The sequence below is a fragment of the Emydura macquarii genome, unplaced genomic scaffold (assembly GCF_026122565.2).
Source record: "Emydura macquarii macquarii isolate MOO-44397 ecotype Brisbane River unplaced genomic scaffold, CSIRO-AGI_Emac_v2 contig_2473, whole genome shotgun sequence".
Lineage (NCBI taxonomy): Eukaryota > Metazoa > Chordata > Testudines > Chelidae > Emydura > Emydura macquarii.
Genome location: NW_027132610.1, coordinates 20,488,111 through 20,506,685, shown reverse-complemented (window position 1 = coordinate 20,506,685; position 18,575 = coordinate 20,488,111). Strand labels below are relative to the sequence as shown.

Sequence of the window (18,575 nt, the reverse complement as noted above, 5' to 3'; positions counted from 1 at the left end):
GCATCTTTTAAGTCGAGAGCGGCATACCAGTCCCCAGGATCCAGGGTGGGAATGATGGAGGCTAGGGAGACCATGTGGAACTTGAGCCGCCTGATGAATTTGTTGAGGCGGCGCAGATCCAGAATAGGCCGGAGGCCTCCCTTTGCCTTGGGAATAAGGAAGTATCGGGAATAAAACCCCCTGCCCCTTTCCGTGGGTGGGACTTCCTCTACTGCCCCTAGGTGGAGCAGGGAGCGGACCTCCTGCAGGAGGAGTTGCTCGTGAGAGGGGTCCCTGAAGAGGGACGGGGTAGGGGGGAGTCCGGTGGGAAAGCCGAAAGCTGCAAGGCGTAACCTCTCCGCACCACACTTAGCACCCAGCGGTCTGAGGTTATGCCCCGCCACTCTCGGAGGAAAGGCCGAAGCCTGTCTCTGAAGGGCAGGGTGTGATCCTGGTCGGCTACGAGGGCCGTGGGAATGGCAGAGGTGCCGCTCTCGAGCGTCCCATCAAAAAGGGCGCTTGTTATTTTTACGCGGCCCTGACTGAGAGCCCTTGGCAGGGCCTGGGCGGTCTCAGCGGTTAGTTTGTCTAAACCGGTCCCGAGCTCTCCTGGGTTGTGGTGGACGGGGGGGCAACCTTGGAGCTGTCTGCTGCTGCCTCGGAGGCTGTTGTTTGCCCTGGTGTCTCGTGGCCTGACGTACATACAGGCCCAAGGACCTCAGAGTGGCCCTCGAGTCCTTCAAGGCATGCAGCTTGCTGTCTGTTTTGTCCGAAAACAGGCCTGAGCCGTCGAAAGGCAGATCTTGGATGGCCTGCTGTACCTCTGTTGAGAGGCCGGAGGATTGAAGCCAGGACGAGCGTCTCATAACTATACCAGACGCCATGGCTCTGCCCGCTGCGTCTCTAGCGTCACTGGCCGACTGCAGCATAGCTCCCCCCACTGTTGACCCTTCCTGGAGCAACGTGGTGAAATCCAGTGCTAGGTCTTGGGGTAGGGCCGATGTAAATCTCTGGAGAGATGACCAGAGATTAAGATTATAACGCCCCAAGAGAGCCTGGTGATTAGCTATATGGAGCTGTAGGGCAGCGGTCGAGTATACCTTCCTCCCAAAAAGGTCTAGCTTTTTGTACTCCTTGTTTTTGGGAGTATTAGCCTGGGCACCTTGCCGTTCCCGCTGATTTACTGCGTCCACTACCAGGGTGCCCGGGGTTGGGTGGTTAAACGGTACTCGAACCCTTGCTGCGGGACATAGTATTTACGCTCCGCCGTTTTTGATGTGGGAGCTATGGATGCAGGGGTCTCCCAAATAGGTCTAACGAGCCTTAGCACCCTATCATACACTGGGAGTGCTACTCTACAAGGCCCTGCAGAGGCCGGGAAGCCAAATATGGGGTCCTCCTCCTCAGAGAGCTCCCGAAGGTCTATTTTTAAGTTTTCTGCCAGCCTCTTCAGGAGCTCCTGATGTGCCTTGAAATCAGGCAATGGGGTCCTCCGGTCCCTGGATGTTGTGTCGGGGGAGAAGAGGAGGAGGACTGCAACAGGGGACCCGTGGAGGGGCCCTCCATAGGGTCGGACTCGTACTCCGACGACTGGTCATCCCCTTGTGGGCGCTCCTCCTGTGATGCACTCTTGGGTGGAGGAGGAGGCTGGGGCTTTGAGGATGAGGGGAGAGACCCCGTCCCCTGTAGTGTCTGTGGCGGCCAGGGCCCCCAGAAAGGCCATTGCCATGGGCCTTGTCCCCATGCCGGTACCGGGCCCGGTGCCGGGTACGGCGCCATGCTTGCGGGAGCCGGGCTTAGGGATTTGCGGCTCCTTTTGCGCTGCCCTTTAGCTGTAGACGGGCTGCGCGATGAGGAGGAGCGGTGACGCCGCTTGCCGTGTCGGCGTGATGGAGAGCCGCTGGAGGAAGATGAGAACCTCCACGTCTTGCGGCGGTGTTTCCCTGTATGTCTCCTGGGACTCCTCGAATATCGTCTCTCCGGGCTGACATGCGGTACCGGAGAGACCTTCGGTGCCGAGGGGCCCGGCGCCGGGGCTCGTGGCGGGCTGCGAGAACGGGCTTGAGTGACCCTTCGGTGCCGATCGTGCTGCACCGGGCTGCCTGTGGGAGACCTGGAGCGTCGGCGGTAGTGCCCGTCTTTCGGTGCCGGGGATTCAGAGCGCCGACGCGGTGCCGTGTCCTCCCTCGGTACCGTACGCCGCGTCGGGGAACGCGTTGGCGACCGTGATCTGTATCGGTACCGCGTGCTGTCCCTGGGTACCGGGGACTGAGAGCGTCGGTGGTGTGCCGGTGTCTTCTTCGGTGCCGCCGATTGCACCGGACTGGATGATCGAGACCGGGTAGGGCGGTGCCGGTCTCGTGCTCTCGGTACCGGAGGGCTCTGGAACGCCGGGGCCCTTCGCGAAAGGCGAGATGGGCTCGGAGTGCGAGACCGTGACCGAGCCTGGCTGCCCCGCTGCCCACTGGCCGAGCGGGATCGGCTGCCTCTACGCACAGCCGGGGATCTGGACCGGTGTCGAGTTTGTGTCTCCGGCACCGGGACCTGCACCGGACTGTGCTCCCGACGATCTTTTGCCGGCACCGGCGATGGGTGGTGCCGTGAGCCCGACGATGACTTGGAGCGGTGCCGTGGGTCTTTCGGTCTGGTCTTTCCCCGCAGGGTTGACCCGTGTTGAGGCTCCGGAGACCTCAATCTAGACACGGAGCTCTCCCGGGAACCTCCAGAATCCGCACGGTGCCGGGACTTGGAGGAGCTCGACGACTCGCGGTCGGAGCTGGGAGGGGAGGATGTTGCTCTCCCTCTCCCCGACCGTCTGGGGGGAGACACCGAGTCCCGTCTCGACCTCCCACTGGAGTAGCCCAGCGCGGGCTCACCCCGAGACGCTGTCCCCGATGCCCTCGGCCGAGGGGGGGACGGAGGCGTAGGCAAGGCCATGAGGGCTCGTGCCGCTGTAAACGCCTCCGGCGTCGACGGCCCTTGTAGAGGTGCTCCCCCACCCCCCGGGGTCGGGGGAGGCTCTCTACGAGGAGATGCCGGTGCCGGGACTATTTCAACGGCACGTGGCTGGGGCATCTCCTGTATCACCCCCTGCTGTACCGGTCGCAGGGGGAGTCCATAGATACGGCCGCTGGCCGTTTTTTCTTTTTCGGTGCCGTCTTGGGCGGTACCGATGGTGTTGCTGTCGGTGCCGATGGTGCGCTGCGCACCGACGAGATGCTCGGTGCCGTAGGTGACCTGGACGGCTCCGAGTCAGGACGAAGTGCCGTCTCCATCAAGATCGCCCGGAGGCGAGCGTCTCTATCTTTTTGGGTGCGGGGTTTGAATGCCTTACATATGCGGCACTTGTCCTTGCGGTGTTGTTCCCCTAGGCACCGAAGGCAGCGATCATGGGGGTCGCTGACGGAGAACACCTTGCCGCAGGCCGCACATGACTTAAATCCGGTGGAGCCCGGCATGGCTCCTAAGGGAGCCCCTAAGGGCTAACTACTTACACTATCTTAACTGCTATCTACTAATAACTAGAGTAACTAAGAAAACAACAAAAGAACTTATCTACAGCAAGTAGCAACCTCGAATCGTGAAGAGGCAAGGGGCAGACGTTCCACTGACCGTCACGGGCGGAAAGAAGGAACTGGGGGCCCGCGCGGTCGGTGGCGCCCTATATACCGCGCTATGCGCGCGCCACTCCAGGGGGCGCCGGGACCGACCGCTGGGATTGCTAGGGCAGAAAAGTTTCCGCAGGCTCGTGCACGGGGGCGCGCACTCACCTACATGGAATGCATATGAGCAACTCTCGAAGAGAGAACTGGACCTTGTCCTTGAAAAATACTGTAAGGAGGATCCAAGGTCAGGGCCTTAATCTCAGACACTCTTCGGGCAGAAGTGATTGCTACTAGAAAGGCCACCTTCCAGGACAGGTGCATGAGGGAGCAGGAGGCCAACGGTTTGAAAGGCGGAGTAGTGAGCTAGGATAGGACAAGGCTCAGATCCCACTGAGGAAAAGTCTCTCTAATTGGAGGGAAGAGCCTTTCCAGTCCTTTGAGGAATCTAGCTGCCATCTCATGAGAAAATTCCAATCTGCCCTGTATCGGGGTGAAAAGCCAATATCGCTGCTAGGTGAATTTTGACAGACAAGAAGGCTAAGCCCTCCTGTTTCAAAGGAAGCAGATAGTCCAGGATCACCTATACAGAAGACTTCGTCGGTGATATATTTTGACGGGTTCCCCAGTTGGAGAAGTGCCTCCATTTCACTAAGTAGGAGGCCCTGGTGGAAGGCTTCCTACTTTCCAATAGGATTCTCTGGACCTGGACCGAACAGTGATGTTCTTCCCTGTTCAGCCATGAAGCATCCACGTTGTCAGATGCAGGGAGACCAGATCCGGGTGATGCAGCCGATCCCTGTCTTAAGAGATGAGGTCCAGGCGCAACAGCAGAGACCAAGGTCTCGCTACCAAGAGCTCCAACAGCATCCCAAACCAGTGCTGGTGAGGCCATGCTGGGCTATCAGGATGATCTGTGCCTGGTCTCTCTTGACTTTCACCAGAATTCTGTGTACAAGAGGTATCGGGGGAAATGTATACGTGAGACCTCCTGACCATGAGAGGAAGAAACCGTCCGTCAGGGAGCCGTCCTCTGATCCCAGGAGAGAGCAGTAGCGGATGCATTTACTGTTTTCCCTGGTCACAAAGAGGTCCACTTGGAACCCCCACCTTTGGAAGACATGTTCAGCCACCTCCTGGTGTAGTGACCACTCGTGGTGAAAGCAAAAGGATCTGCTCAAATGATCCGTTAGGGTGTTCTTCAGCCCCGGCAGATGGACTACTTGGAGGTGAATGTTGTGGTCCACACAGAAGTCCCAGAGACATAAAGCTTCTTGGCACAGAGCTCAGAATCTGGCTCCCCCTTGCTTGTTGATATAGTACATCATCACTGTGTTGTCAGTGAGGACCTGTACTACCTTGCTGGACAGGTACAGAAGGAACACCTTGCAGGCTAGCCGGATAGCCCTGGGCTCTCTGACATTTATATGAACAGCTAGCTCCTCTCTGGACCAAAGGCCCTGAGTTCATACGGCACCGAGGTGGGCACCCCATCCCGCATCCAAGGCACCTGAGACCAAGGACAGCATTGGTCTCAGGGCTTCGAAGTGCACCCTCCTAGCACCTGTTGAGGGTTGATCCACCATGATAGAGGTGAATATAGATGGGGCGGGGGGATCGTGCAAACCCTGTCCAGAGAATGCCTGGATGGGGAGTAAACTGTTGCTAGCTGCAATTGGAATGGTCAAAGGCGAAGTCTGGCGAACCATACCACATAAATACAAACTGCCATATGTCCCAGAAGGCTGAGGCACACCCTTGCCGTGGTCAGGGGGTGGGCTTAGACTGGCTATGAGCTCCATCATTGCTAGGAACCTGGCCCTAGGCAGTAGCGCTTTAGCTTGAATAGAGTCTAGGACTGCCCCTATAAACTCTATTCTCTGGACCGGTGTAAGTATCAACTTCTGTTCGTTTATCAGCAGGCCCAGCGACCGACATGTGTCTCTTATGATGCTGATGCCGAGTCGGACCTGTTCCCTTGGGTGACCTCTGACAAGCCAGTCATCCAGGTAAGGAAACACCTGTACTCCCCTGCGCCTGAGGTGGACTGCTACTACCGCCATACATTTGGTATATATGCGAGGTGCAGTGGAAATGCCGAATGGAAGAACTTGTAGTGTCAAATGCCCACTGTAAACTGCAGGAACTTCAGGCCCAGGAAAATAGCGACATGAGAATAAGCGTCCTTCAAATCAAGGGCCGTGAACCAGTCGCCTGGTTCTAGTGAGGGGATGATGGCTGCTAGGAAGACCATACAAAACTTAAGCTTTTTGAGAAATTTGTTTAAGGCCCTTTAAGTCCAGTATGGGCCTCAGACCTCCCTTTGCCTTTGGAATCAGAAAGTACCATGAGTAAAACCTTTGCCTCTCAGTTCCTGAAGGCCCTCTTCCACTGCCTCCACTTCCAAGAGGGCTTGCACCTCTTGAACGAGGAGTTGCTCATGAGAGGGGTCCCTGAAGAGGGATGGGTGGGATTGAAACAAACTGCAGGGTGTAACCAGCTGCCACCATGTTTAACACTCAACAGTCTGACGTAACGGCCCTCCAGGCTGGCAAAAGAGGCAAAGCAGGAGGAAAACGGTCGGGAAACTGGATCTCAGGTATTGACTGTTGTGTCGCCCCCAAGAACATGTTCAAAAGCTTTGTTTTCCACCCGAGGAATGATGGCTGGGCCCTGGCCTCGAGGCAGGTGCTGATGAATTGCCCCAGCAACACTTGTAGCCTTTATTTCTCTTCCTATAAGGCTCCCCTCTGGACTGGCCCCCGAAGCATTGTTGCTGCGAAGGTCTAAAGTGTCTTCTCAATGAGGAGGGGGTATAAAGGCCCAAAGGAGCATAGCATGGCTCTAGAGTCCTTTAGCCCATGCAGCCTGGAGTCTGTCTGGTCCGAGAATAGAGCAGTGCCATCAAACAGAAGATCCTGGATGGACTGCTGGACTTCCATCGAGAGACCAGATGACTGGAGTCATGACACTCTCCTCACTAACACCGCAGAGGTCATTGCCCATGCCGCCGAGTCCACTGCCTCTGAAGCCGCCTGTAAGGAGGCCCTGGCCACTGTCCTACCCTCTTCCAGGATTGCCTTAAACTCCTGTTTGCAGGACTGTGGGAGTCAGTAAAATTTTTCAGCGATTGCCAGATATTAAAGTGGTATCGACCCACTTTAGAATCTTTTCAATTTGTTTAAAAAAAAAAAAAAAAAAAAATGATGTATTTCGAAGCCATCCTTTTTTAACTGTTCGAGGTGACTTTGAAGATCATAGTGCTGCATCATCGGTTTCAAAAGGGAAATATTCACACCCAGATCTACCGATTTTACAGAATCATATAATGCATAATGTATCCCAACATTTTGTACAGTTTCATTTATTCTCAAATCTACATCACATCCCTGTATTCCTAACACAAGCATAAATTCACATGAGGGCTCTGGGATATTTTGTAGAAATGATTTACAATAGATTCTGTGCACCAACTTCACACACAAACACATTTGGAGTCTACAAACACCAAAACTGAATGATTAGCATTACTGGGCCGTAAGATGTAGTGGTATTTGCCTTGATCAGGATTTAACAGATTTGCATGGTTCCAATTATTCCAGATCCACATGTATATACTATGCCAGTGGTTCCCAACCCGTGGCCTACGGGGTCCTTCAAAGAGGCCAGCTGCTCCCCTCCCACTGACGGCAGAATGGAGCCACTGCTTAAGGACCCAGGTGGAGCATGTTGCCACGGGACTACAAGACCGGTGCAGGCCCCTTGTTGCAGTTAAGGGAATGGGAGATCAGCACTCCCTTCCCCCTGGCTGTAGGAGGAAGCATGGCAAAGCGCTCTTCCTGGGTCCCTAGGTGCTGGGGTCCCTGCTGGAGCCAGAGGGAGAGGAGATCATCACTTCCCTCCCGTCTCCTGCAGAGAGCAAAGTGCTCTGCCTGGGTCCCTAGGTGCTGGGGTCCCTACTGGAGCCAGAGGGAGGGGACCACTGATCTCCCATCCGACTAGCTGCAGAAAGGAGCCACTACCCAGGGACCTAGGTGGAGCGCACAGGGCTCCAGGATATGTGCAGTATCCATGTTGCAGCCAGGGGGACAGGAGATCAGCAAAGAAGTGCTCACTGAACTCCTTTCTGGCTGCAGTCGGGGCGGGGGGCTGCTGGTGGAGACTGGTGGCCTTTCAGGGTTGTAAAATGATGTCTTAACCAGAATAGTATCAAAACATTAATAGTACTCTTTAGACTATTAAGGCACTACACTTATACCACACGTTTACACCTTATATTCAGGTTAACTCCATGTGGGTGGGAAGCCCAGATCCAAGTAACCCAATAAGGGCCACTACGCCTTAATCATAAAAGGAATTCTTCCAGCTGATGATCAGCAGCTGCAACCAGGAACCAGAACTGGACCTCTTCACCTGGGACCCATGAACTTGGAACACAGGAACACCAACAGAAGCGCTCACAGGAATCAGAGATCTACTGGAGCAGGTAAGGACATAGTTGTCTTTTCCTGATCTGAAGCAACAGCAAAGCAGACACTGACTGCCTCTAGGATGGACAGCCCTGAACAACATATGCCAAGTCCTTATATATACACAACCTGTTGCTAGGCAGACTACACACTTTGGTCACATGATGTTTCTCCACCCTTTAGGTTACTAGGCAAATTTTTCAACTTCCAAAGAGTATTTTCAAACAAAAGTACCCAATCATAAGTGCATGCCAAGCACCAAACTAAAGGTCAAACCAAGGGTAATAGAAGGTAAGACAAAGAGCCCAACATGAGGAACAAATTAACTTCAGCTAAACCTGAAATGTAAGTGAGTAAACCAGGCTACAGCTTGACAGTCTCCTGTTTGTACATCCAAGGATCAAAGTAGCCCTTTTGGCCATAGCACCACACTGGGAGCTCATGTTCAGCTAATTATCCACCATGATCTCCAAGTCTTTCAGAGTCACAGCTTCCCAAAATAGAGTACCCCATCCTGAACAGATGGCCTACGTTCTTTATTCCAATGTGCAACACTTTACTTTTAGTTGAATTAAAAAGGCACATTATTTGCTTGCACCCAGCTTATCAAGTGATCCCAATTACTTTGTATCAGGGACCTGCCCTCTTCGTTATTTACCATTTTCACAGTGGTCGTTTTGTTTCTTGTTTGTTTTGACACATATACATATAACTAGAAAGATTTACTATTGAAAAGAACATATATTTTGCTCAGTGCAATAACTGAACATTACCTCTGTATTTAATCATTTGCTTAACCATTATCGGTTTGTCTATCTATGTACATCTGCCACTCTCACCTTCATAGTATCTGAGTATGGTATAAAAGGTATCTCAGTAACAACAGTTTGTAAAGAGTTACTGTTATCCTAAAACTCAGAACCCACAAGGCCCTGTGCTGCCTTGGGTATACTAACAATATTGCTCCTCAGTCTTACTTCTATAAGTGGGTAAATTAAAGTGGTCCACTCTAGGGATTTCCAGAGGTTCCTATTTAAATTATTGAAAAACTCCTTAGACCTGCCTGCCTCAGTTTACCCATGAGAGAACAGAGATACAGCTCTCCGCTCAAAGGATTGACACTCTGACAGTAAATTCTCTGAAAACAAAATGTCCATTTATTTAATACTAATTGTAATACAATTGGTTTTTAAATTGAAAATCAATACAATGAAACATATGGAATAAGCCACTTAAGACAATACAAAACACTATAAAACTATATACGGTATACTATTACATATAACAAATTTCTAAAATTGCAATACAGTATTCACAACACAATATGATATTTCCTTAGCACATGCTACAGTGTTATGAATACTTAATTGTGGCATGGCATAACAAACATACAACGTTGCAACACAAAAAAATCCTGCATACATATGTATAAACCCTTAATACAACATAATGCCAAACTTGTTAAAATGGAATACAGTTCCCTTATACATATGTATACAATAACATGTTACAATAATATACTTAACAATACTACTAATACTATTATAAACTAATACTCTATAAGTGTTGGCCAAGTAGTCATAGAATGGGTTGGGCTTACAGATCATCCAAGCACAAGCATCCAGCTTTATTTACAGTCATACATATGCATTCCTTAGCTTAAGGGAAAAAAATCACACTTACGTCTCCTTGATTTAATCTCTCTGTATCATCTTTCTGGTCCTTCTGATCTGTCAAAAGGCTTGTCCTGTTCCATCATTACTGCTACCACTTTTGAAGCTGCTGGTGTTGCTGCTGCTGCTAGTAAAGTTCTTCTGTGTCTCCAGGTCTTTTCCAGCAATCACGATTACCCACACACAAGCCTGTCAGCTCTCTGACTTGTATATGATTTTTCGACCTCTTCTGACCTTTCTGATTGGTTGCTTTCTTAGTGTCAATCAACAGCTTCTCCCCACTCAGGGGCAAGATCATTTTTGACCAACCAACTACCCAATATGCTAATTAGCTTTGCTTGTTTATTTCGGACTTGGACCTCCTCCTGATCCTTCCCCTTCACCAAATGATTCCTCCCTATAGGCATTCGGAGTGATCTTTATTTCACCCCATCCTACTTTTCTGCCATTTTCTTAACACATCCATTTTGTTTCTTTTTCCCCCCTCTAACCGATGACATCATTGGCCACCAATCTGGATTTTTAACTAATGATCATTTAGAATAAGTTTTAATTACTACTTATCAGAAGCCTTAAACTTAAAACTAACTATAATGCTATTCATGCCTAAACATCATGATACTGTCACCACTTTTTTCTGATCAAAGCAGAAAATCTTTGCTGTTTTTATCCCTCTGCCTACTTTTCAGCTGTGTGACTAAATGCTGTCTCTGGTGCTGATCTCCTTATGTGGGCTAGAGTGGTTTAAAAAAATCTCTTGTATCATTACCACCAAAAAGGGCTTCACTGAGGAGATCAGGGACTCCCAACTTCAATGTTCATTCAGTTAGCACCTTCCTCATTTTCCCCCTACCTGTTCATGTGAATTTGCAGAAGGCAGCAGCTATTGAAATGGTGGAACAGCTTCAAACAAAGAGCTGAAATGCAGAATGCTCTGCATAATGTGAGGCTACTGAGAGGCATACAACTGAACTGTAAAGAACTTAGAAAAATACTTACTGTCTCACTGGGATGTTTGGAACTCCTGTGTGGAAGGTGACAATAGAACTGATGATGAGATCCTCTTTAGTGCTTTTCTGGTTTGGAGCAATAGTTGCTTAGAATTCAGATTACAGAACTACTAAAAGTTTAGCTGAATTTAATTCAGAATTTTCTCTCATGGCCGGAAACCATCTACGTACTTTCACACCCAACAATAAGGGACACCACCATCAACCAATGAAACACCAGATCAGAAGTTTATCAGGTTAAATCATAACTGGATGATCACACTCTGTGGGTTTGACATGATTTCTAGCAGCATCTGAATCTTTTCCAAACCAACCCACACTTTTACCATTTGGAGATACCTGTTTCTATAGGTGCTGTCTCTGAATTCTCCATTTCATTTCAGAGGTAGGAAGTCTAGAGCTTTTGCCTGCAGCAGTGCTATATTTGAATCAGGTCTGGGTTTTAGAGAACCATAGCAATAAGCTGACTGCCACAATCAACAGTTTATATAAAATCTGATTCCCAGCACTAGTAACAGAGGTTGAATTGCTAAATATTTTAAATCTCTTAAAGCAGCGCCTATAGACTAGTTATTGTTTGCAAAGTCAAACAGAACACACTGTATGATAACCCGCAGATTCATCACAAGTCAAGACTCCACTTCAGGCTTAGAGCCTCCCAGCTCTAGTTCCAGTCATGTCAATTCACACTTATTATTTTACTCTCTACACTAAAATATTTCTATAGATTTCAGGTGTTTTACATATAATATTTGCAACCAAATATATGGAGCTGGTTGAAAGTTTTCGGATGAATGTTCTTCCATCAGGAAATGTTAATTTGTCAAAATCAAATTATTCATCAGGAATGTGTCGATTTTGACAAAATTTCACTTAGAAATAAATAAAAAAATGTTGGAACATTTTGATGTTGTTTCAAACCAACTTTTTTCAGTTAAAAGTTAATATTTGTATTTAAATCCACATGCTTGTGTTATAACAAAACTCAGAATTACTAAGCAGGGTGATAAATGTTTCACCCTAATGTCTAAAGGAATCCAGTTGTCTGATTTCAAATTTGAGGTTCCAATTACTGTGGAACTCTGCACTAGTTGTATTCTGCTTAATACAAAAAAGACATCTGATCAACAAACACCAAAATTAAAAAGCAACATCAATTGAATTGGGAAAAATTAGAACCTGGAGATTGCACTTTTATCCCAACTACACCGCAAAAGTAAGCAGAACAAAAATTCCTGGCTAACAGGTCTGAGCTCCAATGAATGTAAAACATTTAAAAAGTCAATTCTCAAGCAAGTTTTTTTTGTCCTGGCAGGAATATAAAAGAATTTCCTTTTGTGCATGATTGTTCTTAACAATTTTGCACTATGGCACATGATGGTTTAATATTTTGATACCTAGTTGTCCATTATCCATTGATCCACACAATGGTAGAGTCATACCTCTCTGAGTCTCAGTGACCTTTCAGACTTTTCTCGGTGCTGTGCTTTTCTTCACTGTAACCATTATTTTGATTCCTGAATTAAATTCAGGGACTCTAAAGATGCTGAATGCTTAACACGAAATTTCCTCCGTAGCTATTCACTAGCCTAATACATTGTCATCTAAGTCGTGAGGAAAATTAACCCTTTGTGTTCACTACCCTTCACCTCACAATCCTTGCTACTGCAGCAATCTTCCCTAGTAATGCAAACAATCAATTTTCATTGGTCATAAATGGAACACGAAAAAATATTCAAACCAATCTGTTAATGAAAAATGCTTGATATATATGAACACAGGTCTATTCTCTCTCGCTTTCATAGACACATCCAGAGACATTTAACATTGGGGAAAATGCACCAACAGATTGTAATTTTATATTTGTTTTATTTTTATTTTCTATTATACCAATTTATAAAGTAAAATTAAATAAATCTATACCATCAAAATGAAAATGAAATATTTCAATTGACCCAAACCAAGTTTTTCAGAATTTTGTTTTGCAGAGAACACTTTATTCAGGAAAAAAAACAATTTCAAGCAGTCATGTTGGTCCCAGGATATTAAAGAGACAAGATGGGTGAGGTAATATCTTTTATTGAACCAACTTTTGTTAGTCAGAGAGAGAGAGAAGCTTTCGAGCTGAAGATTCTGTGTAAACTCAAAAGCTTGTCTCTTTCACCAACAGAAGTTGGCCCAATAAAAAAAATATTACCTCACTCACCTTGAAACTAATGAGATCCATGACAGTTTTATTCCAAAGCATTTGCATTGTTTCCCAATTGTAGTGTGTCACTTTTGACTAGATCAAAGCATTTCTGCCCTTCACTTTATCTTTTCATTTTAAAGTGCAGTTTTACTCTAAAAAACTTACTGTAAACGAGTGGCACCTTAAACAAATGGAAAAGATTTATCAGGTATTTAGTTGCATCTGATTTTAGTAGCAAATATTTTTATTTCTTTTTAGTTTTGTTAGCTCTACAACCTAATAGTGAGCAGGATTCTATTCCTTCCTGTGTATCAACAGAAATATAAAGTCAAACTAGCTACCTGTGTAAATCCTTTGAAGGCAATGGGGTTGGCACAGGTGTTACACCAAGGATCTAATTTGCCTGGAAGAAACTTCATTATTGCAATTTTGAGAGAAAGCACACCAACTAAACCTGAATGCGCAAGGCTAACAGAAACACTTGTAAATTGAAGACATTTGATATGGAAGTCTATTGAGACAATCACAGACCTCTCCAATGTATTTTAATCACTTTTCAAGTTATAACCACACTCACTCAAGTTTAATGTCAAATCTTTCACTCATTTTAATTCACAAACCTATAAAAACCTATTTTAACCACTTTTCCCATTTGTTATCACTGCAGAATTCTTAAACCTCAGCTGCTCATTTAACATGTCAAATCTCAGCCCTCCCTCCAAACATGCAATTTTCTGTAAACTTTTCTACACTTCAATTACTCCTTTCCCCTTCTCACCCTCCCAATTTCTTAGCTCTGAGTTTAAGAAAGCTCCCTTTGTGAAATCCATTGCCAGCATCTCCAAGCACACACACATATCATCAGCAAGGTTAATGATGTAACATCCATCCTACACAACACAAACTTAACTGACTTTTTAAGGGTATTTTTTCAGTGTTTATAATGCACCATAAAGTGGACAGTAGCACAAGCGCATTTGTGCAACAACTAGCACAAAGGGACAATCCCAATGGGGGCTTCTGGACTCTCTCTAATAAAAACTAATAAAAAAGTTCCCCCACAGACATTCAACCCAATACCACTGTGAATATACTAAAGAACCAGCAAGTGAAGATGCCTAGATACTAACTTGACTTGTCATTATCCCAGATACGACAAGTTAAAACAAAAAAGAAAAACAAAAAGTGGTGAAAAATAAAATAGATTTTTTTTTAAAAAATATCAATTTAATGTATGTTAGCAGCACAGGTAAGGGAATTTTATTATATTTGCCCAAATTCCTTTAGTTTTTTGGTTGGTTTTTTTTTTTTTGGTCACTTAACACTGAAAAATGCTGCAAGGTAAACAAAATGGAACAGGACAAGATATCCCATTGGTTGGTTTGTGTGGCATTTCTCATAATATAGATGCTTTCCAGTGCCTTCCTATTATAGTGCCTTTCCTTACAGAGAAGCCAGACTGGGAAGATCTGTATGTCCACTTTTAGTATAATACAGTACACACAAGACACTATATAAGCACCATTGTATCACATACTAGGTTACTGTAAGTTTATATGCTGCAATGCAATTCACCAAAGAAGTGCCAGAACAGAAACGCTGTTTTTACAGATTTACTTAAAAACCACTTTGCCTTTTGGCTTAAACACTATCAATTCCTTCATGGGCTCATTTAACTATGTGACTGATTAATCAAAGTGGACAAAGGAAAAACATAATACTGAACGCTTGGGGAGGTTTTATTAATTTACAATTGACATTCTAATTCTCTGTATGTCATGTCTGCCACACTTCAGGAAATATGCTTTATTGTTCATATACAAAGCTAAATGATGCTTTTTAATAAGCACCAGAAACCATGAAGACTTAATGGCTACAGTACATTTTGTAGTGGTTGTTACGCTGTCCTGATATTTAACTGATGAGATCCGCAAAGCACTTCTAGAATGTTGCTGGGTATATTCAAATACACTTTATAAATAATGATTGGTATGCTCAAATCCACTCATTATACTGCAGAGCATAAAGGTCTCCACTAAAAAATACCGTTTCAATACATTCCTCCATCTTATGAGCACTAGAGAGTCTAGTCATCATGTTTATATTTACTGGAGCTAATATGAATATACAATTAAAGTAACTTCAGATTTTATTCAGAAAAATCTATTTTCCAACAAAATAACTTTGTTTTTGACGATAATAAACAAGAATATTGCAAGTGACATTCTGCAGCAGAAGCTGAAGGAGGGGGAACTGCAACCTAAAAAAGACTACGTATCAGCAATAACAGCACTTTTATGTGAACTCTGACCATTTTGAATATTAACATTAAAGACCAGGTACTTTAAAGTTTGTGCGCCTGTCAAGCAATTAAACCTTCCACACACAAAAGAGGAAAAAACCAACAGAACACAGTACTTCAAGAGACTATATTAGACACTTCCAAAACTTCCCAGATCAGATTGGCAACTGAAATTTAACATCCACCTGAGCTTGCTTTGCTAAGGTCACTATTTCTGAAAGTTTCACAACCTGGGGGAAAAAAGGAAATAAAGTTATAAAGAGAGAAAGAAATATTAACAGTGTAACAAATGACATTACTAAATTTTAGGAGTTCAATGAGATATTACTTTCTAAAATAGACTATCAGAAAGAGCTTGCAATATGAAGAAATAGATTATTAAATTTAAAGGCCAGAAGAGACCACTGTGATCATGCAGTATGACCTTCTGCATACCACAGGCCACACAACTTTCCTATATTTAATTCCTGTTTCAAGTTTAATACCTATGGTGGAACCAGAGCATCTCTTTTAGAAAAAGATCTAAGATTCTGGATTTAAGAAATTTCCTGTGATGAAGAATCCATCACAAACCTTGTTAAGTTGTTCCAATTGTTAATTATCATCACTGTTAAAATATGCACTTTTTTCCTAGTCTACATTTGTCTAGTTTAGAGGCCAGCATGGATTACTAATAGACGTTTATGATGTTTATTCATAGCTTTATAAAACCAGCAAATTGTGCTTAACTAATCTACCCAATCATATGATCCTATTACTCTTACCCTCATTTTCCCACTTCCATTTGTTTGTTACACCTACTTGCTGCATCATGTTTTAAGACAAAATTCTTCAGGAAGTTAGGACTTGTCTACAAAACATTGTACCTGAAAGTTGCATATGTGGACACTTGTTCTGGAACAGGAGTGCCTTGTTCCTGTTTAGTTTAAGCCATGTTGAAAGTGGGTTAAAGTAAACAGGAACAAGCCACTCCCAAACAAGAGAATACCCACACATTGCACTTTAAAAATTAATGCCTACTTTAATCCCTGTTAATTTTCAAGTGTAGACAAATCCTTATATTTTAATATACATATATACAGTGCTCAGAACAATAGGCCTCAATCCTAGTGAGCTCTTAACACAAGTAACAACCAGAGAGCTCTTTTAACACAAGTAAATATTCTCTTGAGAAATGTATGTTATTTTTAAACTACTACTACCTTTTATAAGTGATTTACTTGTTGGTATGTAGGATATAACTTTAGATTAACAAAACAAATTAATTTGGGTCATGTTAATATTAAAAGACTTATTTCTTTGTTTATAAAATGGTACCAATAGTTTTGGATGGTGGGCGTCTTATACAAATAGGTCTAAAACCAAAACTCCCTGCTGCAGAAGTATTCTAGTGATCAACCAAAAGCTTGACCAGCTTAACAGGATTTCCACTGTGCCCTTAAACTCAGAATTTTGTGGATCAGGGTGAACAGGTTCTTCCACTGAATGCAGGTAGTTCTGGAGAATTCAAGCCCAGGAGCTAACACAACAAATGGTTCATATTATACACTGGTAGCTCCCTTGCTTATTAAAGAGTTCAAATATTTACCTGGGTCTTATACTACTACAAGTGATTATCTAAAAGTATACCACCAAAGAGCTGTGCGCTGTTAGAAGTGCAGCCTTTTCAGATGAGATTTTAACTTGAGGTCCCATCTACAAAGTTAAAGATCTCTTGGCTCTTTTATAAAAATAGGCAATAATCTGGCCAATATTCCTCTCTAGCACCAGAGCAGGTTCCTAGTTTGGTGTAAAACAGATTCTGCCTACAAAGTCACTGCCTTACCAGTTAACTCACTGCTTTGGGAAATACTTTGGATCTATAGTGTCAGTCATCTTCAATGCTTCCAATATTTTATCTTAGACTACTGTTTTAAGTTGACTGGGGGAAGATAAATCCTTACTAAGACTTCCTGTTAGAGCATAGCATCTATTACAAAGAGTTATGTAAAAAGCTTTCTTGCTCACCATTTTAGCAGCTTCATCCAAGTCATCACAGGCAAGGATTTTGAGGCCACTAGCTGTTATTAAAGCTTTGGCATCGTCAACTCGTGTACCTTTAAAAAAAAAAAATAGCAGCTTTACATAACAGAATTCAGTACTGAATGAGATAATGACCTACAAACTACCAGCTTCAATCAGAGACAGGGAGAGCAGGGGTGATCAAGTTTTCCAAGAGAGATCTACCAAGACATCTCATAATTGAGATAAGTACAGTATATACTAGAAGGCATTTACAGTAGCAGCAAGTTAGATTTGCTGTTCCAAAATGTCAAAATCACAGAAAACCCAGTACAGTAAGTAGCTAATATTTAATAGTCACCAAGAGAAACATTGGGTTTTAGACGGTTAATATATATTTCTCTTTACAAAATATTCTTCTGTTTATAAGCAATTTTGCTACACATTAAGTGAACTGCTAAACACAGTGATCGCTATTATTAGTATTACTCTAGCACCTAGGAGCACTATTAACATACATAAATCCAAAGACTTAGATTTACACAGTATATTGAAGAGTGCTCACCTTGTAACCGTACAACAATAGGTATTGTTAGGTCCAAATCCTTTACTGCCATAATGATACCTTGTGCAATAACATCACATCGCATAATGCCTCCAAAAATATTCACCAGAATAGCCAGTACCTACATACGGAAGCAGCATGTAGGATTATACATTTAATGACAGAACACAGATCCACCATCTTACTCAAATATTATGAAGTTTTAACAAGTAGCAAGAAGACCATCACATCAGATAAAAATGGGATTCAGCCCACTCAGATGGGCAACAAATCAGTTCTAAAAATTCAAGTCCCAAAAACCCAATGCTAAGCACATGGTTTAAGAAAGCCTTCATTCATATTCTAGACGAATTCAGCAGACAAGTTACTCATCTGTAAAATAGTGTACAGTAGAACCCCACTGACCCAGTCTAATTGAGACAGGGTCCAGATCGGATAATCAAAAATTCAGACAATCTGGAGAATGGGGAAGTGCAAGTTGCAGCACCATCTAGTGGCCACGGGAGTGATCATCCGCTTCTGGACCTGTGTGCACTGGTAGTTCAGTTAATACGGAGAGCCAGATAATGGAAGGGTCGGATAAACGGGATTCTACGGTACTGCAGGACAATTATTGCAAAGTAGTGCCACTTACGCTTCAAAGACTCTCCGTGGTTTATTTTTGTTTTTGGAAAGTTTCTAAATTTCCCATTTAAAACACCAAGAGTAATAGGTACTAATAGCTTCTTAAAAATCAGAATGATTTATTCTTTATAAAGAGAATAGTTAACTGCAATAAGATGC

The 18,575-nt window shown here is 44.4% G+C and overlaps 1 protein-coding gene across 1 annotated transcript in view; it reads right to left on the bottom strand.

The window, feature by feature from the left end:
• Positions 1 to 14,523: 14,523 nt before the first annotated feature.
• The window catches only part of SUCLA2 (succinate-CoA ligase ADP-forming subunit beta), a 43,566-nt gene continuing 39,514 nt past the window's right edge, over positions 14,524 to 18,575 (bottom strand). Inside the window, exons 9-11 of the mRNA XM_067563120.1 lie at positions 17,793 to 17,913; positions 17,234 to 17,322; positions 14,524 to 15,456 (exon numbers count right to left, since the gene is read on the bottom strand). Coding sequence (XP_067419221.1) covers positions 15,382 to 15,456; positions 17,234 to 17,322; positions 17,793 to 17,913 — 285 coding nt within the window. The 3' untranslated portion in view covers positions 14,524 to 15,381. The remainder of the gene's footprint in view (positions 15,457 to 17,233; positions 17,323 to 17,792; positions 17,914 to 18,575) is intronic.